Source organism: Vigna angularis, chromosome 4 (genome assembly GCF_016808095.1).
Source record: "Vigna angularis cultivar LongXiaoDou No.4 chromosome 4, ASM1680809v1, whole genome shotgun sequence".
Lineage (NCBI taxonomy): Eukaryota > Viridiplantae > Streptophyta > Magnoliopsida > Fabales > Fabaceae > Vigna > Vigna angularis.
In genome coordinates this window covers 13,839,695-13,865,833 of record NC_068973.1, presented here as the reverse complement: position 1 = coordinate 13,865,833, position 26,139 = coordinate 13,839,695, and the positions used below count along the sequence as shown (strand labels likewise).

Below are 26,139 nucleotides of genomic sequence, written 5' to 3'. Positions count from 1 at the left end.
CACAGATTTCATACAGTCCGGACAGTCAGTCGTGTTGAGTTTTATTTAGTGAGTACGTTGAAGTTGGTTGTTATGTAATGAATGTGTATGTTGAGATATGCATGTATGTTGAATTGTTTACCTGAAATTGTATGTTGATGCATGAGTTAAATTACGTAAGCTTACCTTTTCGTTTTCCTTGTGTTGTCAATTGTTCTTGTACGTCCGTCTTGTCATTGCGATGATCATCCGTGTGGATGTGAGCAGAGGGAGACGAACGTTTGGAAGAGGCGCTGAATGAAGAGAACCTGGTTGATGTTGAAGTGAAGACCGAGCAGTGAGACGCTCGGCTAGTTAGTTGTTGGCGTGAGTGGTCGTCCGACCACCTCTAGTTTTCATTTAAGTTGATTTCGACCGTTCGGTAATTGTTTTCTATAAATCGTTCGGTCAGATTTTCTTGTACGTTCGGTTTTATTTCTTGTAACTCTTGTGTGGACGTGCAGTTGTGCACGCTCGTCCCTTAATGTTGTACTGTACTCAAGGACGTTCGTCCTTGGTCATTCGTTCGTTTTTAATTTTTAGTGGAAAAACTGTTTGAGATTATTATTAAATGTGATTTTTCTGAATTTATAGTTATGACTGTATTTTTGGGATGTCACATTAGTGGTATCAGAGCAGTTTTGTTCTTTTAAGGACATGGTAGGTTGTGAGTGCACCATGCATGTTTTGCTGTGTGCTCGACATTCGTCTATTGAGTAATATAGACTCTTTGAACTTATCTAACGATCATTTCCTCTACTTTCCAGAGAACCAATGGCACCTAGACTTCCTCCTCCTCCTCCACCACAGACCAATGAGCATGATGTGCCCAATAACACGAGGCTGTTGGAATCTGTGATCGAGAAGCTACAAGAGCAGAATGCTGTTCTGATGCAGCAGAACGCGACTAATTCACAAAATCTCGAAGCTGCTCGCGCCAATTCTGAAATGACTCAGAGACAACTAATGGAGATTCTTGCAGCTACTAGGGGTACGCCGGGAGCATCTGCTTCGAATGCTACTCATCAGGTTGAGTGGACTTTGGAGAGCTCTTTGCAGCATCGCCCTGCGAGGTTCGATGGGAAGTGCCCTCCTGACGGAGCTGATCAGTGGATAAGGGACATAGAACAGATCTATGATGCCAAGGAATGTCTGAACGATAGAAGAATGGCATTCACTGAATATTTATTGACTGGAGAGGCCAGTCATTGGTGGTCGACTGCGAAGATGTTGCTAACAGAATCTCACAGCCCTATTTCCTGGAAAGTCTTCAAGGAAAAGTTTTATGAGGAGTATTTTCCGGATAGTGTTCGTTTCGGCAAAGAAGTGGAATTTCTCCAGTTGGTGCAAGGTAACATGACTGTTTCTGAGTACACCAACAGGTTCAAACATCTGGTTCGCTTTAATACCCTTGCCGCCAGTGAAGTGTGGCAGTGCAGGAAGTTTGAAAATGGACTGAGGAGTGATCTTAAGGTATTGATATCCAGCCTCTGCATTAAGTCTTTTCCTGCCATGATTGAGAGAGCAAAAGTGTTAGAGAAAAATGTGGCTGAAGCAGAACGACTGAAGAAGCAGCAACAACCAACTAGAGGGCCAATCATGTCCAGGCCGAATATGAATCGGAACAGGTTGCCGTATGCTCGTCCAGCACAACCATCAAATTCTCAGGCTATGGTTGTTGCCGGACAGTCTGGACAACATGGATCAGTCAGATGTTTTAAGTGTGGAGGACCACACTATCGATCGTCGTGTCCTTTGTTGGAGGGAGCAAAATACTGTACTCGCTGCAGAAGAAATGGTCACATGGAGCACGAGTGTAATATGGGCAGACGTGCAGTAATGAGGCCGCCAAATGCCGGGAGGATGCAACAGGATCGGGGTGGAAGAGCACAAGCGGTTGGTCGTGTTTATGCTATAACAGGCGCCGAAGCTGCCAGTTCAGGTACGCTTGTCACTGGTACTTGCTTATTACATGGAATGCCTGTTTGTGTGCTGTATGATTCGGGGGCAACACACTCCTTCATTTCGAAGGCGTGTGTTGAGAAATTGGGATTAGCCGAACGCGAGATGCAGTTCGACTTGGTAGTATCAACCCCAGCAGCGGGTGAGGTTAGAACGTCTACTGTATGTGTCAAATGTCCTATAGAGGTTGAAGGACGTAACTATAAGGTAAACCTCATCTGCCTACCCCTAAAGGATTTAGAAGTGATCCTAGGAATGGATTGGTTGGCTGCCAATCGCATTCTTATTGACTGTGGTGCAAAGGAATTGGTATTTCCGGACGAGTATGAAGTAGAGCTATCAGTGACGCTCGGTCAGCTAAAGGAAGACATCGTGGATGGTGCTAGTTGTTTTCTGATCATGACGCATTCGGACGAACGACTTGAAGGTTTGAATCATGAGCGATCGTCCAGTAAGTCGAGTGGAGAACGATCAGTTGTGGATGAATTCCCTGATGTATTTCCTGATGAAGTGCCTGGATTACCTCCTCCACGCGAGGTAGAATTTACTATCGACCTAGTGTCGAATGCTGGACCTATCTCTATTGCACCATATCGGATGTCGCCAGCAGAGTTAGCTGAACTCAAGGAACAGATAGAAGAGTTAATGGACAAGCAGTTTATCAGACCAAGCGCGTCACCTTGGGGAGCGCCAGTACTCTTAGTGAAGAAGAAGGATGGCAGTTCTCGTCTCTGCATTGATTACAGGCAGTTAAACAAGCTGACTATCAAGAACAAGTATCCTTTGCCTCGGATAGACGACCTACTGGATCAATTACATGGCGCGACCATATTCTCGAAGATTGATTTACGGTCGGGATACCATCAGATTCGGGTAAAGGAAGAAGACATCCAGAAGACGGCCTTCTGATCTCGTTATGGACACTACGAGTATGTAGTGATGCCATTCGGTGTGACAAACGCCCCAGCAATATTTATGGACTACATGAATCGTATCTTCAGGCCGTATCTAGACAAGTTCGTGGTTGTATTCATTGATGATATTTTGGTCTACTCCAAGAGCTATGAAGAACATGAGGATCATTTGAGGACTGTTCTGGGCGTACTAAGAAAAAAGGAGTTGTACGCCAAATTCTCTAAATGTGAATTTTGGATGAAGGAAGTGCAGTTCTTGGGACACATGGTTTCAGCTGGAGGAATATCAGTGGATCCGGCAAAAGTAAGAGCAGTATTGGAGTGGGAGAGTCCACGTTCGGTAACTGAAGTTCGTAGCTTTGTGGGACTCGCGGGCTACTATAGACGGTTCATTGAAGGGTTTTCCAAGATAGTAGCTCCGTTGACTCAGCTGACCAGAAAAGATCAACCGTTCGCTTGGACCGATCGGTGTGAAGGAAGTTTCCAGGAATTGAAGAATAAGTTAACGAGCGCCCCGGTATTGGTCATTCCTGACACGGCTAAACTCTTCGTAGTATATTGTGACGCGTCTCATCAGGGTTTAGGTTGTGTACTCATGCAAGAAAAGAGAGTGGTTGCGTATGCATCTCGACAACTGAAGGTTCATGAGAAGAACTACCCAACTCACGACCTGGAATTAGCAGCAGTCGTCTTTGCCTTGAAAATCTGGAGACACTACTTGTATGGATCGACATTCCAAGTGTTCAGTGATCACAAGAGTCTCAAGTATCTGTTTGATCAGAAGGAGCTGAATATGAGACAGAGACGTTGGCTAGAGTTCTTGAAGGATTACGACTTTGAACTACTCTACCATCCGGGAAAAGCAAATGTGGTAGCAGATGCCTTAAGCAGAAAGGTGGTTCACGTCTCCTCTATGATGGTCCGGGAGTTGAGTTTGGTAGAAAGTTTTAGAGATCTAAAGTTACAGTTTGACTTGGAACCGAATGTGATTAAATGCTGTACTCTTAGAATCTCCAGTGATGTATACGACCGGATCAGAGAGAAGCAGCGAGAAGATGAAGAGTTGGTGAAGATATTGAACGCACTCGGTACAGATCAGGCCAAGGAGTTTAACACTGGAACTGATGGTCTTCTACGCTACATGGATAGAACGTGCATTCCGAATGATGGCGAGTTGAAAAGAATCATTCTTGAGGAAGGACATTGTAACATCCCAGTTATATAATAATCAATATTATATAATAAGGACGTTAACATTCAAATATAGAGAACAGTCGGAGTATGACGTGTAATTAAATGTAATAAATTACAGTCATCTAAATAAAAGAAACTGAAAATTCAAACTTGAACATTTGAAAGGATTGAACACTACAAGTGTTCAATCAATAAATTCTAAGAAGACTATCCTGCGAAATCAGTAACCTCTAGCTCTTGCTCCAAGGGAAACTCCGCGACAACATCTGCTCCCATCCAAGTGGATGATCATCGCCAAAGAAACATACCCAAACAGCACATAACAAAAACAATGCAATGGTGAGCTAGATATAAAAACATGTTATACAGATAGAACAGTTAAATTCAATGTTATCATACTTAGATTCGTATAAAAGAACAATTAGAGCATATTCATTAAACCATAATTCCATCCACTCATACAACATGCAAAAGTCATCCAAACATGGTAAATTGACATCTACAGACTTGTTACTTTATAGACCGACTTAGTCAATTCATAGACAGACTCGTCCGGACTAGAATGAATTCTGTGTAGCTTCGATGTTCGTGCACCCGGGTGATGTAGTAACTGGAACTCTCATCAGTTGCCACCCGAGGTTAGTCCTATCTGTCCAGATACCCTAGGACTAGGACCTCCTGCCGTTCCCACACATGACGTACCCCCTCTACGTGAGGACGAGTACTCACGGAACATCAGGATGAACAACCGGCTAAGCTTCCCACATTCATTCGTTACAAATCTCAATAACCAAATTCTGAGTCGTTCCTCCTTGGAACGCTCATTTAATCATTCATACTTTCATTTCGTCTCATATATAGTTCATCATAAACCACTTATAACCATACACTTTCATCGCTTAGAATCACATACCCTTTCACTGTACTGCCAACAATGATAATGCATACATACACTCTTGAAGCCATGTAGAATAATCAATTAAAATAGTATACTGGCATGAATAAAACATCAAGTGAACACATAATGAGCAAATCAAAACACACGATCTTGCAAATACCGAAATATTATAAGTTATAAATGAACACTAGTACATCACGAGTACTACAGAGATCTTGATTTGGGTGTTGAGGAAACGTCTAGATTTTTGGGAGGAATAAACCTGACAAGGCATTGCCTTGCTCCTACGTATCTCTATTTTCGGTAGAGAATCAAGGCTCACGTAGTTCTGTCTTAGATTCATTAAATGATGATCACAATAATCTATCATATTTCATACATTCTCATACTTTTATCCATATCACTTTCCAGTATATTCCACACATTAGTACATATAATTCAACTCAAAATAAAAATAAACTTAGATAACATACTGAGTATAATACTATTTACACGAGCCAAACATTAATTGGACGAACACCATTTTCGTACAACTGGACGACCACGATTTTGGACGAACGTCATATTCAGAACGGACGAACGCTATTTGCAGAAATTAACCGAACGCTCACTTTTAAAGGACGAACGCTCAACAACTCGAACGAACGACCTACTATTTGGACGAACGCTTACTATTGGGACGAACGCCAACTAACAACTTGGACGAACGCTCAACGTGGATGGTTTGGACGAACGCTCACTTGCCAACTGAAGAACGGACGCTCATTAACAACTCTTGGACGAACGCGCCACTACGAAGCTTGGACGAACGCGCATAGCGAATGGGACGAACGTCCCCTTTTCACTTCACCAACTTTGAACGAGCGTCCACAAACGAACGCTCTCCAACGACTACCGAACAATTTGGACGAACGTCCAAATTCACCTTGACGAACGTTCAACCTTTTTGGACGAACGTACAACGTCTGCGGGAAAGTGCAGAAGTGCCTAAAACTCATTGTTTTTCCAATGGTGACCCGTGTTCATCTAACTGAGTACCTGTGTTGGACTTTCTGTACATTTTAGCTAACTCTCTCGGGTAATCGTTTACAGGGGTGTTGTAAACGATTACCAGACACCACTCTCAGTCATCTCATTCTCATTCCATAAAAACGAACGTTCAACGTCTGGACGAACGTTCTTAGGCATTTGGACGAACGTTCAATGTGGCTCCAAACGGACGGACGCTCAAGTTTAGGACGAACGTCCACTTTTCACAGTAAGGACGAACGTCCATTTTCTCATTCGCGAACGCTCGCTCAGTAACATGAACGAACGTTCAATTCGTCCAAAAATGACGAACGTTCAACTTTTAGAATTTAAGGTCGAACGCTTTGTCCAGCCATTTGGACGAACGTCCAAATTGGCTCGGACGAACGCACTCCGCTGCATCTCGCGCTCGGGCACGAGATGCTGGGCGCGGCATTTCCAGAGCCACTCGCGCCTGGGCGCGACAGTGGGGCGCCCGGGCGTAACGTGATGCAGAATTCTGCAGAATACAGAATTCTGCAGAATTGAGATCAGAACCTCTCTGACCATTTTCAACCCCTTTTTATTATTTTCTAACACCCTATATTCATGTTTCATACTAGATTGAATTTACCTAATTGATTATAACCGTTCATTATTTCAATTCTTAAGGGATTCTTACTCAAATTCAACCATACATACAACCACAATCCAGAAAATCCAACTCATGCAACCACTATCAACATCCACAGTCACAAATTTCCAGCATACAGTTCATACAAAGATCAACACATGTATTGTCCGTACAACTCATAGAAAAGATCCAGCTCCCCTTACCTCTTGAAGACTTCCTTGTAAAATCTTAAATCAATCTCAGCACTGTGTTCCTCCTCCCATCCTCTCTGCTTGCTCATTCCATCATGCCCTCCACAAGTGTTGTTGCAGACCGTGACAACATTCCAGCTGAACTATGAAGTGTTGTTCTTCATTACTGTGCAAACCTCTTCCTTCTTCACGGTGGTGGATGATGCTTAGCTAGAACCCACCTTCAAAACCGGCACTTCTTTATTCACCATGCAGCTGTTCCTTCTCCATCAAGTTCAAGCAAACAAAAGTGAAAGTGCAGCCGGATTAGACCGTGTGAGTGCTCTGCACGTTTTCTCTGGAAAAATTCTCTATGTTATACTTCTTCACTTTCTTCAATCCATTCTCTGTAGTTAGGCTTTCACGTGAACAAACAATGGCCAAGGTGGTATGTCCCTCGTGACTTTCAAGTGTGGCCCCTTCCATTATTTCAAATAGTGTGGCAGATGCTTACCAAATTGAGTTGGCCAAGTTTTTCTTCCAGCATGTATCTCTTGGAAATTTGATAAAAGCAAAAACTAGCAATTGTAAAGAATTCATATGCTTTCCCGTAAGCCATTTTCCTTTCCTTGTTAATTGTTGAATGGCAACCACGTAGTGTGACACCAAGCACCCCCAATTATTGCATTCAATAATGCAAATGGTGGGTGACCACCATGTCCCCACTACTCTTAAAACCATGGTCCTTACAGTCATCACAGCCGCCTTAGCATACACCCTGGTATGACTAAGATGTATCAAGACCTCAGGAGCTCATTCTGGTGGCCGGGAATGAAAAGTGATGTCGCACGTTTTGTGGCATCTTGTTTAACGTGCCAGCGAGCCAAGGCTGAACATCAAAGGCCAGGTGGTCTACTTCAGCAGTTAGAGATTCCAAAATGGAAGTGGGGCAGCATTGCAATGGACTTCGTGACTCACTTACCTCGAACGGTCAGAAATCATGATTCTGTATGGGTAATTGTGGATCGACTGACGAAGAGTGCTCATTTCCTAGCAGTCAACCTGAAGATGTCAATGACGAACCTGGCTAAGCTTTATATCCAAGAAATTGTTCGCCTCCATGGAGTTCCATCCAGCATTGTTTCAGACCGAGACACGAGGTTTACTTCTCGGTTCTGGCGATCATTACAAAGTGAGCTCGGTAGTAAACTTCAAATGAGTTCGGCCTATCATCCTCAGACAGACGGTCAGTCCGAGAGAACCATTCAGACGCTTGAAGACTTATTGAGGGCGTGTGTCCTAGATCACATGGGCGTCTGGGATGAAGTCTTGCCTTTAGTGGAGTTCACATACAACAACAGTTTTCAAGCCAGTATAGGAATGGCTCCTTTTGAAGCTCTATATGGAAGGAAATGTCGAACACCTTTGTGTTGGTTTCAGGAAGGGGAAAAGGTGTTAACAGGACCAGAGCTCATTCAGCAGACCACTGAGAAGGTGAAGCTGATTCAAGAGAGGTTAAAGACGTCCAGGAGTCGACAGAAATCTTATGCTGACAAGAGGAGAAGACCCTTGGAGTTCGATGCAGGAGATCATGTCTTCCTTAGACTACATCCGACCACTGGTGTAGGGACAGCCATCCGACCAAAGAAGTTGTCTCCCAAGTTCATTGGACCTTATCAAATCTTGAGGAAGATTGGGCCAGTTGCGTACGAGTTGTCCTTGCCGCCTCAGTTATCAAACTTGCACCCAGTCTTTCACGTTTCTCAACTTCGTAAGTACGTATCCGATCCTTCTCATGTATTGGAGTTGGAGAATATTCGTCTTCGTCAAGATCGTACGTTGGAAATGCAGCCGGTACGCATTGAAGATAGCGACACCAAGTACTACAAGAGGAAAGCAGTCAGACTGGTGAAAGTCGTCTGGGACGAGAAGACGGGCGACTCTACGTGGGAAGTGGAAGATGCCATTAAGGATTTGTATCCCCATCTGTTCGAGACTCAGTCCTAATTTTCGAGGACGAAAATTTTTGTAGTTGAGGGGAATGTCAGGCCTCGGAAAACGTGCGTCCACGTGGCAGCAGGAGGACGCGCCACACCAGCAGGGCACATGGGCGACAGCAGCGCCTGACAGCCACTAACGGAACGCCTGGTGCTGCACATGGAGGTGAGTCAGGAATGTTGGTGGAAAGCTGACTGGCATGGTGCGAACGTGCGCTGCAGAAGGGACGACCGGCATGGGCAGTCAGGAAGAACGTGCGTCGACGGTAGTGGAAGACGCGTGGCAACTGTAGAATGGTCGACCGTCCGGTATGGGCTGGCAGAGGCGTCGTGGGGTGCGCTGGCGGAGTGCGGACGTGCGCTGGCGAGTGCGGACGTGCGCTGGCGGAGAAGAAAGCAAATCTGAGATTTTTGAACTTATTCTCCACTCCTCCCTTCACGCATCTCTTTGCTTCATTTCTGAGAATTCCTTCTCTTCCCTTGCTCTCTGCATTCTCTCTCTCTCTAAGAAACCACTGTTTCATCCCCTCCAATTCTGGATTCCGGCAACGTGGAAGGACGCTCGGCGACAAGAGCTTCCAGAGAAGAACGTTCGGTTAGTGAATCTCTAGCGTGATTCTGAGTTTGGTGTTGGGGTTCGTTCGCTCGTACAGTGGATTAACGAGCGCTGGTTAGTGGAATTTGAGTGGAGAAGCGTCGGTGTGTGCGTCTGTGAACGTTCATCCATTTCCGGGTAAGGGAAGCTTATTTAATTTAACTGGTTTGATGTATGCTATTTGAACGTTCGTTATTTGGCTGCATGAAAGTAATGCATGATGTATGAAATGATGGTATGAACGTCCGTTATTTTACTGTATGATGTTTCTGGGTGATTTGCATGAACGTTCGTTATTTTGATTATATGAAGCTGTTATGTTTGATTTATGTTGAACGTTCGTTTTTATGGAATGAGAATGATATATGACTGAGAGTGGTGAAAAGAAAAGGGTCTGGTAATCGTTTACAGCACCCCTGTAAACGATTACCCGAGAGAGTTAGCCAATATGTACAGAAAGTCCAACACAGATACTCAGTCAGAGGAACAGGGGTCACCATTTAAAAAAAAATGAGTTTTAGGCACTTCTGCACCTTCCCTGGGATGTTGTGCGTTCGTTCTGAACGGTCATTGACCGTTCGGTTTTGTTGGCAAAAATCATTGAAATGGGATTCTGTCATCTGGGTAGAATCCTGGTCGAGGACGAACGTCCTCACTGTTTGAGCGTTCGGTTTAGTCATGTTGAATCTTGTACGTTTGATAAATTCTCTCTTTTTGTACTTGTATATGTATATGTAACAGTGCATTTTCCCGTTCGTATTACTTCTCCAAAAATTCTCTTAGTTTATTTTCAAGATTTATTAATCTGAGTCACTGGAGCGTTCGGTCTTACACTGAACGTACGCTCAAAGTGTCGTTCGGTTTCATACCGAGCGTTCGTTATAAATGAGGCTCGGTCTCCAACTGAGCGTTCGTCCAAATAATGCTCGGCCTCGAGCGTTCGTCCTAATAGTGCTCGGTCTCCAACTGAGCGTTCGTCCAAATAGTGCTCGGCCTCGAGCGTTCGTCCAAATAGTGCTCGGCCTCGAGCGTTCGTCCTAATAGTGCTCGGTCTCCATCTGAGCGTTCGTCCAAATAGTGCTCGGCCTCGAGCGTTCGTCCAAATAGTGCTCGGCCTCGAGCGTTCGTCCTAATAGTGCTCGGTCTCCAACTGAGCGTTCGTCCAAATAGTGCTCGGCCTCGAGCGTTCGTCCAAATAAGTTGATTTCGACCGTTCGGTAATTGTTTTCTGTAAACCGTTCGGTCAGATTTTCTTGTACGTTCGGTTTTATTTCTTGTAACTCTTGTGTGGACGTGCAGTTGTGCACGCTCGTCCCTTAATGTTGTACTGTACTCAAGGACGTTCGTCCTTGGTCATTCGTTCGTTTTTAATTTTTAGTGGAAAAACTGTTTGAGATTATTATTAAATGTGATTTTTCTGAATTTATAGTTATGACTGTATTTTTGGGATGTCACACAAGGTCTTGTGTGTGATAGATAAATCAATTTTCCTACCAATCGGACTTCTCTACAGGAGCACTTTCTTCACTTCCAATTTTGTGATTCTGTTTTAGAGGAACTGTTGAGGTTCTACATCCTACTTTTCTTGTTTCTTTGAGGATATCAAGTACATATTACCTTTGGGAGATGAAAATTCCGTTCTTGAAGTAGGCAACCTCTATTCCAAGAAAATATTTGAGTTTTTCTAGGTCTTTCATTTCAAATTGAGGTGCCAATTTATCTTTTAATGCCAATTTTTCTATTTCATCATCTCCTACAATAATCATATCATCTACATACACAAACAATAGAGTGAGTTTACTTGTAGAAGAGTGCTTTATGAATAGAGTGTGATCTCCTTGGCTTTGTTAGTATCCCAAGGAAACCATTGCTTTTGTAAATCTTCCAAACCATGCTCCAGTGGATTGCTTAAGCCCATACAATGCTTTCTTCAGGAGGCATACCTTGCTTTTTTCATTTTTTACTTCAAAGCCCAGGAGGCTCCGGTGACCTTTTTTGAGACAACGACAGCCTGTGGGTCACACCGAAAAAAAAGGAGCAGAACTTAAAACTCAGATCTACTCAAATATAGGCCAAACGGGTTGTCACCGACTCTAGGAACAGACTCAGGAGGCTTTGACGACTCTGTCTGTGGCAGTGGCGACAAGTGAGTTTCACTGGAGGTAGGTGCGTGGGCTATACGCGCCGACGACGGTGGCGACGAGTGGCGGCTTCTCTCCTGGAGCAACGTCCGACGTTGTGGTCGTCGTGTTTGATAACACTCTATATTTACATATTTTTCTTTGGGAAAATGATACTTGAACAACCTGTTTTGACAACATTTAGACACGCCACACGTGTCTAAATTTGAGTGGTCCACGTAGAAAATCAATTTGAAAATGAAATCTGACGTGGAAAGGGGGTGGGCAGGGTTTTCAAGACGTGCCTTTCAAATTCAAATTTGAAATTCATTTTTGGAAGAATTGTAGAGAGAGAAGCGCGAAGGTTGAGAGGGAGAGTGTGACCTAGAGAGAGGCCGAGAGAGTTGGAGAAAGGGCATTCGAGAGAGAGAGAGGTCCGACGAAGTGCTTGCCGGAATGCCGCCGGACAACGTTGAAGGCCGTGTCGGAGCTATTCAACCCCTCCAGCCGGTTCCGATTCACGGTCGCCGCAGCTCCGACGTTGGCCAACGAAACGAAGGCGGCATCGTCTTCCCTCCAACCCAGCGAACTAGGGGCGCGTTCTGAGTCTCGATTCGTCCCACCTGCTTCCCTCCCTGTGCCGGACCTTTGCATTAACCGCCGGAGCATCGCCGGAGTGCCGCCGGAGTGTCGACTGTTCGGTGGACGAAAAAGAGGGGTTTAGGTTTAGGTTTCTTTCCCATTTGGGGAGGTTTAGGGTTTGGTTTCTTTCCCATTTTCATGTATTGAACTGAGTCTCTTTGAAATTTTCTAGTTGAATCTGTTTCTCCACTCAAGTTTCTTATTCATTTTACGCTTTAACTGTTCATTGTACTGCAAGTTTTACTGTTCATCATCTCTTTCACGCTGCCATGGTAGGATTTTATTGTTCATGCTTGCTTTCAGTCGCTGGTTCCATTCAAGTTTGTGTTTCTGGGTTTGCGTTTTATGCTTAAGTTTAATTTGTGCATGAACGTAAGGTTATACTACGCGTTTTATGGTTCCATTCAAACTTTGATGTTTCAGCCTAAGCGTTCGGTTTTGGTGTTTTAGACTGAGCACGGTGGCAGCAACTTGGCGGTTTGGGTGGAAGGTTTCCGAGGAAGATGATGACGGTGTTGGACTGGTCACGGTGGAGAGTTACAGTGGTGCAATGGTGATGAAGGAGCTAGACGGTAGTATTGAGGATGGCAATGGTGGCTGAGGGGGCTTGGGATGATGACGGCTGTGACTCAAAGATGGGTTCCTGGTGGTCCCGTGGAGGTGCAACCTGGTGGCTGATGAGTGAAGTGGTCACGGTATTTGGCGGGGGTCAGAGGTGGTGATTGAAGGATTATGCCGTGAAAATGGATAATGATGTTGGTGGTGGAGTTCGGTTTGAATATGCCCAGGTGACCTTGCTGGAGATTCCGTTTCATTTTTCCCTCCCTTTTTTCGAATAAGGTAATGATGCTGAAGGTAAGTGGGAGGCAGGGCGTTGCACGCGTTTGGGATGCCAGACGGAATCAGCAGGGGTTCCATCTGGGCGCACGTGGAAGACAAGTGGAAGTGTTAGCCAGGAATATTCTCTGCTTCACCCCCCTTTTTTTAATCGCGAAACCCATATCGTCTGCAGCTTTCACATGGCAGACATTTTCGGCAGTCGACGTTGGGAATCTTCACTGACACATCAATTTAAAATGCAGCCAGTTTTGGACGTTCGGTCAATATGCAAACAAACGACCGTTCATAAAATAAACGAGCGCTCACAGTCTGAATCATACCGAACGCTCACAATCAGTAACACAGAACCAAGAGCGAGCGTTAAAAGCATATGCAATTTCGAGCGTTCGTTCGTTTTGGTTTAGTGATCGGGGCGTTCGTCCTTAAAGAGACCGAACGTTCAATCACACAGTACAAGACCGAACGTTCGTCCTTAAGCGCAACACCATACATGACGAACGATATCACAAAGAGACCGAACGCTCAATCACACAACCAAGACCAAACGTCCAGATGAAGAGCGAACGTTCATTAAAACAAAATAACCGAACGATCTCAGTTACTGAAGAACGAACGATAAACCTGCATGGCCGAACGGTAGAACGCTTAAGACTTAAACCAAAAATAAGACCGAACGGTGACCATGGTCGCCCGCCAAACTGAGAACAAAGCCATAACAAGAACGAACGCCACTAATACCTAAGTGACCGAACGTCTGGATAAAATCTCGAGTCGTCAAGACGAAGACCGAACGCTCGTCCTAAAACTGAGGCGATGATGAACGAACGGTATGGGACGAGCGCTCAACAATTGGAGCGCTAGATGGGCGCTTGGGACGGACGTCTTCTTTCCTTTTTTTTTATTTTTTGTTATTATATATATAGTTTTTTTGTATTTTTTTTATATTTATTTCTTTTTTTTTTTTTATGAAAATAAATTTTATTTAATCAACCCGGACGAAATTGAGTGTTGACAACAACTATACTAAATAAAGAAAATTTCCATTGATATAGGAAGTTTGTCTTTAGACATTAGTCTTTCTTTGCACCTTAACTTGGAGCAATGGATGAGTTACAATGTTGAGAAAGATAACGTTGGCATGAGGAATTAACAAGCTTCCTTAGTATGTCCTTTATTTTGTTGTCTTCAATGGGGTTCGGTGGAATGACCGGTATGGACGAAGTGTTTATTCGGTTTGTTGGCGTTGGATACAAGCCTTCTAGAAATGCATTGAGCTCAGTTTGTTTCAGATGAAGGACGTTGTTGTGACCCTGGACGAGCGACCCTGGACGAGCGTCCCTGGACGAGCGACCCTGGACGAGCGTCCCTGGACGAGCGTCCTCTCCTATTCTGGACGAGCGTCCCCTGCTGGACGAGCGTCCCCTGCTTGACGAGCGTCCTCTGCCGAACGAGCGACCTCTGCTAGACGAGCGTCCCTGGACGAGCGCTGGACGAGCGCTGGACGAGCGTTGGACGAGCGTCCTCACTCTTGACGAGCGTCCTCTTCCGGACGAGCGACCTCTGCTGGACGAGCGTCCCTGGACGAGCGTTGGACGAGCGTTGGACGAGCGCTGGACGAGCGTCCTCACTCTGGACGAGCGTCCTCTGCACGCTGGACGAGCGTCTCAATTCTTCTAAGTGGCGCCCGGGGGCCCCTTTGTATCTCGCGCCCGGGCGCGACCCTCTCGGTAAAATCACGCCCAGAGCCCTTTTTCTCACGCCCGGGCGCGAAACTTTCGGCAAAACATCGTCCATTAGGCCTGGTCCAAGTCTTTTATGATATTCAATCCTTATTTTACATCAAAATAAACAACAAAAGCATCAAAAACATTTAAACAGTCAAAATTATACTTATATCAACAATTATACACTTTTCATGAGAATAAACACTAAAACTTACTCAAAAGCCACACAATATAAGCAACAAAAACAAGTAAACTTTTCACCTATCAGACGTCTGATGGATCCAATTGGGAATGCTGAAACCAAAAGAAGGTAAGGTGGATGAAAATGATGTTCAATGTAAACAATGTCCCATAAGAGCAAACAAAGCGTAATTGTATTTTGTGGTGAACAATTCAATTACATGAACTTAAAATGTTAAATTTTGATTGTCATCAATGATGGTTGTAAAGAGCACATTAAAAAGGTTAATGAAAACACACCTGCCAATTACTTGGGAGACCCTTGGCGAGTTCAGTCATATCTGGCTATTGTTGGTTCTGCTTAATAGCATCTTGCGGTTTGCTACCAGATTCTTTTGTTGCTTGTACTCTCTTGCGTTTGACCTTCTCTCGCCTGAAACAATAAATCTAATTATTTTCAGTATTTTCAGTTATGTCCTTTACTCGCTATTTTACTCATTACTCTTTCCACATAATTCCGAATGAATTGATTCTTGTTTTATTGGATTCCAGACTCAAAGATCTTTCTTTGGACACCAGACTCGTAACTTTTAGACAAGAGAGTCAACTGCAGTACAAATTTTAAGATCGACATTTTAATTACGTTTTTAAGTATTTTCAGCTATGACCTTTACTCACTATTTTACTCATTACTCTTTCCACAAAATTCCAAATGCAATGATTCTTATTCTTTTGGAATCTAGACTCAGAGATCTTTCTTTGGACACCAGACTCGTAACTTTTAGACAACAGAGTCAACTGCAGTACAAATTTTAAGATCGACATTTTAATTACGTATTTCAGTATTTTCAGCTATGACCTTTACTCACTATTTTACTCATTACTCTCTTCACAGAATTCCAAATCAGATGATTCTTGTTTTGTTGGAATCTAGACTCAAATATCTTTCTATAGAGACAAGACTCGTAAATTTTAGATTACAGAGTTAGCTGCAGTAAAACTTTTAAGACTAGTATTTTAATCACGTCTTTCTGTATTTTCAGCTATGACCTTTGATGATTGATTTTCTTATAACTCTCTCCACATAACTCCAAATGAGTTAATTCTTTTTGGGTTGGACAGTAGACTCAAAGATATCTCTAATGACTATAAATTCATAAATTTTAAAGCATTGAGCTAGTTATGATTACTTTTTCAAATTTTCGTAAGTGTGCACAAAATTTCTAGATACCAACATGGGTGGAGAAGCAACAATACCAACTTCCAAATATAGATTACAGTTACATGATCTATTACTGCTATATAAACGGATGGATGGAGAGTTAATTAACGGATGCTACTAAACATGCCGACAGATAGAGCAACTGAGAGAAATTTGGAAAAAAAATATAAATAACAACATTGTAGGAAAATGCCCATGATTTTCAATCTCAATGAAGACAGGAACTAAGATGTTGTAAATCTTTTACTTACATAGAAAATGCAGAAGAATCGGATTAGCAAGACAACACAAAACTATAGAAACAAAACATTGATGGTAATATCTTGAAAAATTATTGCTTGTGGGAATAACACCAACTAAATTTTTGTAAGATACATTAGTATAGATTTTTAAGTCAATAACCAATCTGTTAGGTAAAAGTTATATGATCTTTCCAGAGAACTATAATGCTAAATTGTTCCAAAAGTAAAATAAAAAAAGATAGAACTTACATCAAAGAAAGACTAAGGCAATTTACAAACGAAGACACATCCTCAAATAATTTGTTCATTTCTAGTCTCCTGTGGAATTTCAAACCAATAGATGTGATTAAAACATGTAAGAACCGAAACAAAATTATCATTGTATCATGATTTGTCAACTCAAATTAACAAAATAAATCCAAGAACGACAAAAATAGTTTTGGGTCTATTCAAGCAATTAAAGAACTTGATCTCAATACTCTATCAAATCTAATGAACATATATTCTAAGCATAGTTTATGAGAAATTCGTCCATAAAAGACAGCATATATTGCAACAAATTTATGTATTTCTACCATCCAATGAATCAGTAGAATTTAAGGAAGTTGGTTTACTGGAAAAAGAGATTTGCAAGTCCATAAAATATCATCAACTTAAATTAACAAGAACTTACAAAGCAAACATTGAATAAGCAAGAAAAGAGCTTGCAAAGATATCATGTTCTGAAGTTGGATCGTGAATAGGGTTCGCGAATAGTTCCACCGGTGGCACTAAATCTTCTACACAACTTCAACCCACACTAAACCATACCTTGAAAGGGTCCGGCGACACTTCGACGACACTCCGGCGATGCTCCGGCGGCCACCGCAAGGGTCCGGCACAGGGAAGGAAGCGGGTGGGAGGAATCGATACTCAAAATGCGCCCTTGGTTGGCTAGGCCGGAGGGAAGACGATGCCGTCTTCGATTCGTCTGCCGACGCCGGAGCTGCGGCGACCCGCAATCCGAACTGCCTGGCTGGGTGGAAGACGACGGACACCGACGGCACTACGACGGCACTGGATGGAGCGAAAACGGCAACGACAACGTCTACGGGCGGCGGATATCCGGCGAGAGTTGTGGTGGCTGGCTCGAAGGTTCGAAGGTTCGGTGCTCCGTGAAATGTTCTCCACCTTCTCTCTCTGAAAACATTTCAATCTGAAATTTTCGAAATAATCCTACAATTTGAATCTGCCCCCAATTCTCTCATTTCCACGTCATTCTTTCATTTTAAAAAACAATTCCACGTGTACCAGTCACATTTAGACACGCGTCCAGTGTCTAAATGTTGTCAAAACAGTTTCCTTTACTATTTGATTAAGGTTCTTATAAAAAAGGAAACCTTATTCTATGATCACGCTACGTCACTTATATTGATTGATGCATCTATATAGTATAGATTCTCATAGCATGATTATTAAATTACTATAGTCAGTTCAGAAATTGTTACCGTATAACTAAACTAAAGCGATATCTTTATAATTTAATTAATTCTTTTATAATTTTATTCAAAATATATAAGTATATCAACTAAAGCATATATAAATATAAACAAGACAAAACATAATACAGAATTAAAATTTATATTCATTCTGCCCCTGTTTACATGTTTAAAAAAAATGGGTGCAAGTAACTATGCACCTTGTGAGTTGTAATTCTCCAACATGCAAATTCAAATCCAATAACTCCATCTTTCTCTGCTACATGAGTGGTCATAGTCTCATACACGATTTTCAAACAGTAGGACAAATTCTGAATAATTGATATGCCAACTTTATCACAATCTTTGCCATTTTGTCTTTGAATGAAAGTTATGTTAGATAAACCAATTTCAATTACAACATTTTTTTAATGTATATCTAATGCAAAATTTATAAACTATAGTTTAAATGTAATTAAATGATAAGTTTTATTTATTATTATCATTAACAGAAATATAAGTATTGATGAAAATTTTAACTAGCTATTAGCGAATATTAATTGTTAAAAAATCCATAAAAGTAACGTATAATAGTAAGGGTGATGCTAATAAGTGTTTTAATTGCACACTTAAAAGAATAATTAATAAATACTGAATTTTATAAAAATTTATAATTAACTGTAATACTAAATTAGTTCTTATCTCAAATAATCATTAACGTAATTTTATTTTATTTAGAGAATAAAAATATTTATTGTAAGATCTTCGAGTATTAAACGTGGTAGAATGTTTTAAATAATGATACTTAGTTATTTTATTTAAAAAAAATATAATCAACAGTATAAATAGAAATTTTTAATCACGAGTTTCATTATCTAAGAAATTTTATCTCTCTAAAACTTTATTCTTTAAAAACCTTTAGTTTTACGAATTTGTTTGCTTTTGAGTAGTTTTGTAGTGTCATTTCACTACTTTAGACTTGTTAGGATATTAAGATTAGTTATTGTTAGTATACTTTAGGTGAATTACCACTTTCTCATCCTTTTAGTAGACTTTTTTATGTTCTAAATACTCAAACTTTGAGTTTTAGGTAGTTCTTACCATTTGAGTAGTTTCCTAGGTTCATTTAACTACTTTAGACTTGTTAGAATATTAACATTATTTATTGTTAGTTTACATTAGGTGAATTCCCAATTTCTCACCTATTTAGTACACTTCTATAGGTTTTAACTAATCCAATTTTGAGTTTTAGGTACTTGATCCAATTTGACATGTTTATTAACTTCATTTCACTACTTTAAAGTTGGTAGGATGTGTGGAATACACATTCTTAGGTTATTTTAGGTGAATTCTCAATTTCCAACCTATTTAGTACACTTTTTTGGGTTTCAAGTAGCCAAACTTTGAAATTTGCTACTTGATCTAATTTGACATGTTTCTTACCTTCATTTACCAACTTTAAACTTGTTAGGATGTGTAGAATACACATTCTTCAGTTACTTTAGGTGAATTCTCAATTTCTCACCTATTTAGTACACTTTTTTTAGGTTTTAAGTAATGCAATTTTGAGTTTTAGGTACTTGATCCAATTTGACATGTTTTTTAGCTTCATTTTACTAGTTTAAACTTGTTAGGATATGGAGATTACACATTCTTAGGCTAATTTAGGTTAATTTCGAATTTATCACCTATTCTAGTGTAATTTTAGGTGCTCAATGGTTAAATTTTGATTTTCTAGGTATTTTGGAATTGTCACCTCATTTTTATCTTTCTTTTTTGTTTTAAAACTTGTCTAGATAGTTAGTTTACTGTTTTGGTTAGTACTTTAATACATTTTTCATTTTTAGTACTTTTAGTGTATTCTAGGTACTAGTTTTAGGTTCTAGGTTGTCATATTTTGAGTTTTAGGTACTTTTTGTAGTGTGAGTTCTTAATTAGCTAGGTTTTATTCTAAACTTGTTAGGATACTTTTTAATTGCTTATTCTACGATTACTTAGTGGTTGTCCTATTTTCACCAAGGTTGACCTTGCTTTCTAGGTTCATATAGTTAACATTTCCAACATTTATATTCAATCCTTTTCATATGCCCAGTGAACATCATGGTTTAATCACTTTATAAGCACATACAGACCATAAAGTACACCTACAATCATCCCATATACATTACACATACCTTACACACTGATTCATTCACTTAAAGCAACATAATAATACATTATCATCTTCAAATAACAATATATTATCCACCATTACAACATAGTCAACATTCAAAATATTTCAACATCATTAACATCTCTATTTATGCCACAATTGTCACAAACACCATACATTTTATAAATCATTCCTAACATTTGAGCATCATTAACACCTACCATTTCGTGGACATTTTATAAATCATGAATATTATTATCAGTGCTTCAAGAAAAATGTGTCAAAATACCAAACTAAACCTGACTACAAAAATGTGTCAACGAAGCACTACGCAGCAGCCAACCTAACTTCACGGCAAAGCCCTCCTAACGCCAAGCTCCACGAACCACCACCCCTACCGCAACACACAGAACGAAGAAGAAGAACCCTAGCCACCCAACCCGTAAACCAGCCACCAAGGAACCACCGTCATCGTCCCCAACAACAACCTCTTGAAACCGGCTTAGGACGACTAACCTCGCGCAAATTGAAGCCAATATGCACGAATCTTTGAAGAGGGAAGGGAAGACACCCACCCACCAACGAACCGCTGCCACCGTCCGAACCACCACGTTGTTCAAACCGGCTAGGGAACACCAACCTCGCGCCCACACAAGGTTTACGTCGAGAGAACATGGAAGGGAGGAGAAGGGGTACTGAAATTGATTTTAGGGAATTTGGGGAAGGAATACCCCAATGTCGAATTTAATGCACTGTGGGCATTACCGAAGGCCAAAGGCCGTCTGTAAAGACAGTAAAGTAGGCCGCCGGTAAATCCTTCGATAATCATCCCATTACCGAAGGCTTAAAGACCGTCGGTAAATGCCCTTCGGTAATAAGCGTTTTTATTGTAGTGAGCCATATTTGATAACATGTCTACCATAACAAAATAAAATATTTTTCTCCTTTAGATCGTGGAATTCCTAAGAAAAAATCCATAGAAATATCGGTCCAAGGAGAGTCAAGAATAATATTCCATTATACATGGATTTAGATTTAACACGCTTATAAGTAGTGCATCTATTACAAAAGGAAAGCACATCATATTTCATGTTAGGGCAAAAGAAATTATCATGTAATATATCCAATGCCTTTTGAATCCCAAAATGTCCTATTAAGCCCCTCTCATGAACTTCTTTGACAAATAATTCTCTCATTAAACCTTTAGGCACACAAAAATTAGTTCCCTTTAAAAATAAAATCATATTGCCTATAAAAATCATTAAAAACTCGTTTTTCACAATCTTTTTAAAATTTTCCAAAATCATGATCATCATCATACAAATTAAACATTTCAAAATCAAGCACTTTAGTTTCAATCATGGACAATAAGGCATGTCTCATAGAAAAGGTTGTTAAGACAATATTGTTTAGAGAATAGACCGTTTAAGCAACTCAGGTTTTGAAGTTTAACAAAAAATATTAAACAAAATATCGCTATGTATGAAAAGTTATTTTAAAAAAATAGTGTCTAAGAGAAAAATATTTTGTAACATCTGTTTTAGACGAAATCAAGATTATGAATAACATTTTCTAGACTGCACTGTTTGATGAACTAAGTTTATGAACAATGTCTAAGAAAAGAAAACGTATATCTTTTTAATAGACGATATGATTAACAAGCTAACGTTTCATGAACATAAAAGTCTATCTCTTTTATAACACTCAAGATAAAAGAAAGTTTTACTCAATATAATGTTAACTCAAGCAAAAGCGTCATGACCGCTAAACGCTACAGTTATAACTTTTGATAAAACATCTAATGTTTTTACACCATTTGATGATCACACATGTTGTATGCTTTACCAAATGATGTATTTATTAATGATATGGCAGATCATAAAATGTTTTGAACAAGCAATATGGCTTAACACTTATCAACGTTCAAAATATTTAATGCATGTACGATGAAGTATTTCGATGCTTATATACCTTGTTCTTGATATTTTTGCAGATCACTAAAGCACGAAGATATGATCAGAATCACTGTACCCAAGAAAAAGATATTGTGGGAATGTTTTCCTCGAAGCCTTCTACTCTGTCACATTGTACAAGCTTGATTTCGCTAAAGGCTATGATAAAGCTCTAAACCTATACAAAGTAGACTAAACTCTGACTTCCTACCTGAAGGCTACCTGCTCTCTTGAAGTCAACTTGATCATCTTTCAAGAAAACCTATATATAGACAGAAGCTTGAAGAGAAGTAAAGAAGGATAAAATAGTAAACTCGTGAACGCTCAAAACAAGTTTATTGTGATCATATATCGTCTAAAGTTGAATATTTGTTTAGAAGAGAAAAACCTTAGCAAATCACAGATTCTTTGTATTGTTTATATCCTCTCTTTAAGAGTTATCATCTATACCTTTGCTCATAACATTATTTGTGTTGTAAATTCTGAAGAGAATTAATACTCTTGGTGTTTAGCTCAGTTAAGTTAAATAGTCTAGACATGTTGTCTAGGGTTGAACCAGAAGTGGTTAGAATACTTATAAACCAGGAGTGGTTAGAATACTTATAAACCAGGAGTAGTTAAACTCGGACTAGTCGTGTTAACTAGGTGAACTAGGAGTGATGAGAATACTCGTTGTAAACATGAAGAGGTAAAACTCATGTAATCTTTTTAAAGATCAATGGAATCTCTCAAGAATTTTTAAGCGAGAACTGTATGTAGCTTAGGTTGAATGAACTAGTATAAAATCTTTGGTTTACTATTTTTGCTCTTTGAAACGTTTTCCATCTAAGCACTCCATAAAATCCAACTTCTAAACATCTCATACAAATTATATCTGTATATCTTTTATAAATCATTAGACGTTGCTTTGCAAAAGGTTTTCAAAAACAGTATTCATCCTCCCGCTCTAGTATTTCCCTATATATTCAAAGGCATCACCTATGATATTTGCCTTGCCTTATTTATGCTTAATAACTTAAGGAAATTGTTCAATAAATTTTACTCATTTGGCATGTCTCTTATTGAGCTTGTTTGGGCTCTAAATATGTTTTTAATAGAAGAAAATAATGTTGTCAGGTGTGCAAGGCTCTCACTAAGGCATATAGCTCCTTGTCACAAGTGGAATATTTCCCATTACCCCTTCAACTTTTCACTAAAATAGGCTATAGGATGCAACTTTTTGCTCGAGGAGATTTATTATTCCAATTGTTTTCTCCTTAACCTTGTCATATGTCCTTTGAATTACAATGACTCTTCCTCAAGTTCTTTTTCTATAGGATCAAGGGATAGTCCTTTATCAAAGAGTTAACTATAGTGGGAAATAAGTTCCAGTAGGAATTTATGTGGAATTTAAAGAGTTTTGCATAAATTTTCCTATAAAAATTATGTACTTGTAATGGAATGAGAGATATATGAATTTTGATATATGAAAAAAAATGAATTTTCTCTTTGTGAGTTTTGAGTTATAAGAAGTCAAATTTGATCTTATTAGGGTAACCTATTGATGGAATATGCCTTAGACTGTTCTACTGGAAATTGCAACAACCAGGTGTACTCTTAAGGCATAACAACAAACTCGTGACTCTCCACAAATTAAAGATTGAACACAGCGGAATACTTAAGCCAATGTATGGATGATGAAGAACATATTGGAGACTATGGACAATAGAATGAATGGAAATATGAAGGTACTCACAGAATATGGTGTGTATGGTGTGGTTTGGTGTAGCTTGAGCTAGGACTGAATGCTTAACTAGGGAGAGAGACTAGAGGAAACTCTCAGACTTTCTCACGATGATTTTCAAGAAGGGAAAATGCTTTGGAGTGATCACAAGAGAGGTTCTCTTCATTAATCTCAAAAGTGTTTTACAAAGAGGGGGAAAGGTGAATTTATAGGCTGATTCAATCCTCTCCATGGTGCTGGATATGTCTTGATCATAAGGCTCAAGTTGTGGATCAAATGCCACGTAAATACGCATATGTTCAATGCCTAATTCATAGGGAAAATGAGCTTCACGTGAAGTTGCTGAAGCAGGACTTTCTCACTGGACGAAAAACAACTACCGCTAAGCGCTTAATTGAAAACCTGAAGGAAAGAAGTCGTTGGACGTGTGCCTTGTTAAGACAAAATCATCTATAAGACTTACATGTCTAAATGATCTTATGTTTTTAAGTTTAATAAACGAGACAAGAATCATAAAATGCTTAAACTAGAATTATAGGCTAGGTAGAAACAAAAGTGCTAGGAACAAAATTCCCAATCATCCATCAAGAGAGAAAAGCCTAGGAAAATAGTTAGGGTTATATGAAACGAAAAAAACTAGGTTAAAGCTTCCAGACGCAATGCTAAACGACTTACAAGTCAAAACGTCTAAGAGAGTTATGCTAAACGCGTAAGTTATATTGTACCCAATGGTAATTAGTTGAATGCTCAAGAAGTGAAAAGATATCGAGACAATGTCTTTGATTAAACCCTCTAAAAGCCTTAAAAAAGATCCTAAAACATATAGAAGATGAAAAGTGTTAAATGCTCTAGCTTTAAAAAGGAAATATCCCAAAAAACGTTTACAACAGACTAGACGATACCATGAGCTAAAATCCTTACTTTGTCCAACTATGAAGTTCTTACTCAACGTATGATATCTTAAAGAAAAAGCTTAAATGTTAAATGCTACTTCAACGGTAGAAAATGTAAAAAACACTTTGTTGTTATGAACAAGCATTATATGTCATTAAATGCCCAACATTTAAAAACAACAAAAGTGATAAGAGATAAGACATATCTACTGCATGCACAATCTACTATATTCTATGCAGATAACCTACTACATACATCCACATGCTTTATTTAAAATATATAAAAAGTGGACGTTAGAGACAAAGAAGACATTCATGAAATGTTCTCTTCATAAGAATATGTGTCTGAAAGATAGTACAACCTATTCCGAGCAAAGTACTAAAAAAGCAAGTCTACTTTGTCAAATTGACTTTAACCAACGGCTGCTTCACACGCAAGATAGAGAAGACACAAGATTCAAGGCTAAGAGCTCAGTCTAACGGAGACGTTTTGAAAAAGTCATTAAATAGATGATCATTCAAAGGAAGAATCAAGAGGATAGCTTACAGCGAAAATATCATCCTACAAAAAGCGTTTAAAAGAGAAGAACATAGAAGCTCAGGTAAAAAGACAATATCTGAGAAGAGAAAAAGAAAAGTCAAGCAATATTATCAAGCTTCATTGTAATATTTGCTTACTCTTGTAAGTAGAGAGAAAAAGAGAAAAGAAATAAACACCTAGCGAGTCTATAGACTGTATTGTATTGAACACATATCCTCTCTACGAGAGTAATAGTCTAAACGACTTGTAAAAAATTAGTTGATTTCAATTCTGAAGAGAATTAAAACACTTGTTGTGAAACTCAGATGAGTTAAGGAAATCTAGGCAACGTATCAAAGGATACCAAGATTATCTAGTAGTAGGAGTGGTGAAACTACACCAGTCTAAGGTTGTAGGAGTTATTTGCTGACTTGGAATATTAGGAGTGAGTGAAACTCAACTAGACAGCGTATCGGGAGATACCAAGAGTGTCTAGGGATGCGAGGAATAATAAGAATACTCAGTTGTAATATTGTTGAAGATTATAGTGGAACCCTTTAAGAATATAGGAGATTGGACATAGCTTAGTTGGAGTGAACCAATATAAGAATATTTATACATTTATTGTTTATTTTTTTCTAAACGCTTCTCTTATAAAACCTGCAATTGCTTTTTAGTTTTAAACACAAGAGCTTCCCATACTAAACGATTGTTCTTTAGAAAGTTAGTTCTTACAAACACTATAGTGAATATTCTAAATAACACGTAGAAATAAATTATTGTTTATAATCATTTGCAAGGTCGAGCATTTAACAATTACTTGAAAAATCTTGTACTCGACGAAGATGCTATATCAGGAAGGTTGCAAAAAGTTTCTCTATTGACACTATTCAACTCCCCCTTCTAGTGTTTTTCAGGTACTTCATGCCTCTCGTTGGGCTTCATGAACAGGTCGTTAGGCAACCATGGGTGACTTAAATGGATTGATTTTAATCTTATTTGCTCCCCAATGATAGGTTTTGGCATCCAAGCTTCTTGTTGATAGATTTTGTGATCTTTGTTGAGTGATTCTCCTTTTGATA

General features: G+C 39.7%; 1 protein-coding gene and 1 long non-coding RNA gene across 3 annotated transcripts; one reads left to right on the top strand and one right to left on the bottom strand.

Annotated features, from left to right (window-relative positions):
* Nucleotides 1–792: 792 nt before the first annotated feature.
* LOC128196203 (uncharacterized) lies at nucleotides 793–2,521 on the top strand. Its single transcript, XM_052876437.1, has 3 exons — nucleotides 793–1,960; nucleotides 2,165–2,289; nucleotides 2,492–2,521. Exons 1-3 carry the CDS (start codon nucleotides 793–795, stop codon nucleotides 2,519–2,521), a joined length of 1,323 nt encoding a protein of 440 aa, XP_052732397.1.
* An 11,492-nt stretch (nucleotides 2,522–14,013) lies between these two features.
* On the bottom strand, nucleotides 14,014–17,572 carry LOC128196341 (uncharacterized). 2 transcript variants are annotated; one of them, XR_008248545.1, is made up of 4 exons: nucleotides 17,034–17,572; nucleotides 16,610–16,678; nucleotides 15,197–15,329; nucleotides 14,014–15,010 (listed from the first exon to the last, which is right to left on the bottom strand). It is a non-coding gene; the product is annotated as an uncharacterized LOC128196341 (long non-coding RNA). The 2 variants fall into 2 exon arrangements; XR_008248544.1 differs by having other exon boundaries at nucleotides 17,171–17,570.
* Between the last annotated feature and the right edge of the window lie 8,567 nt (nucleotides 17,573–26,139).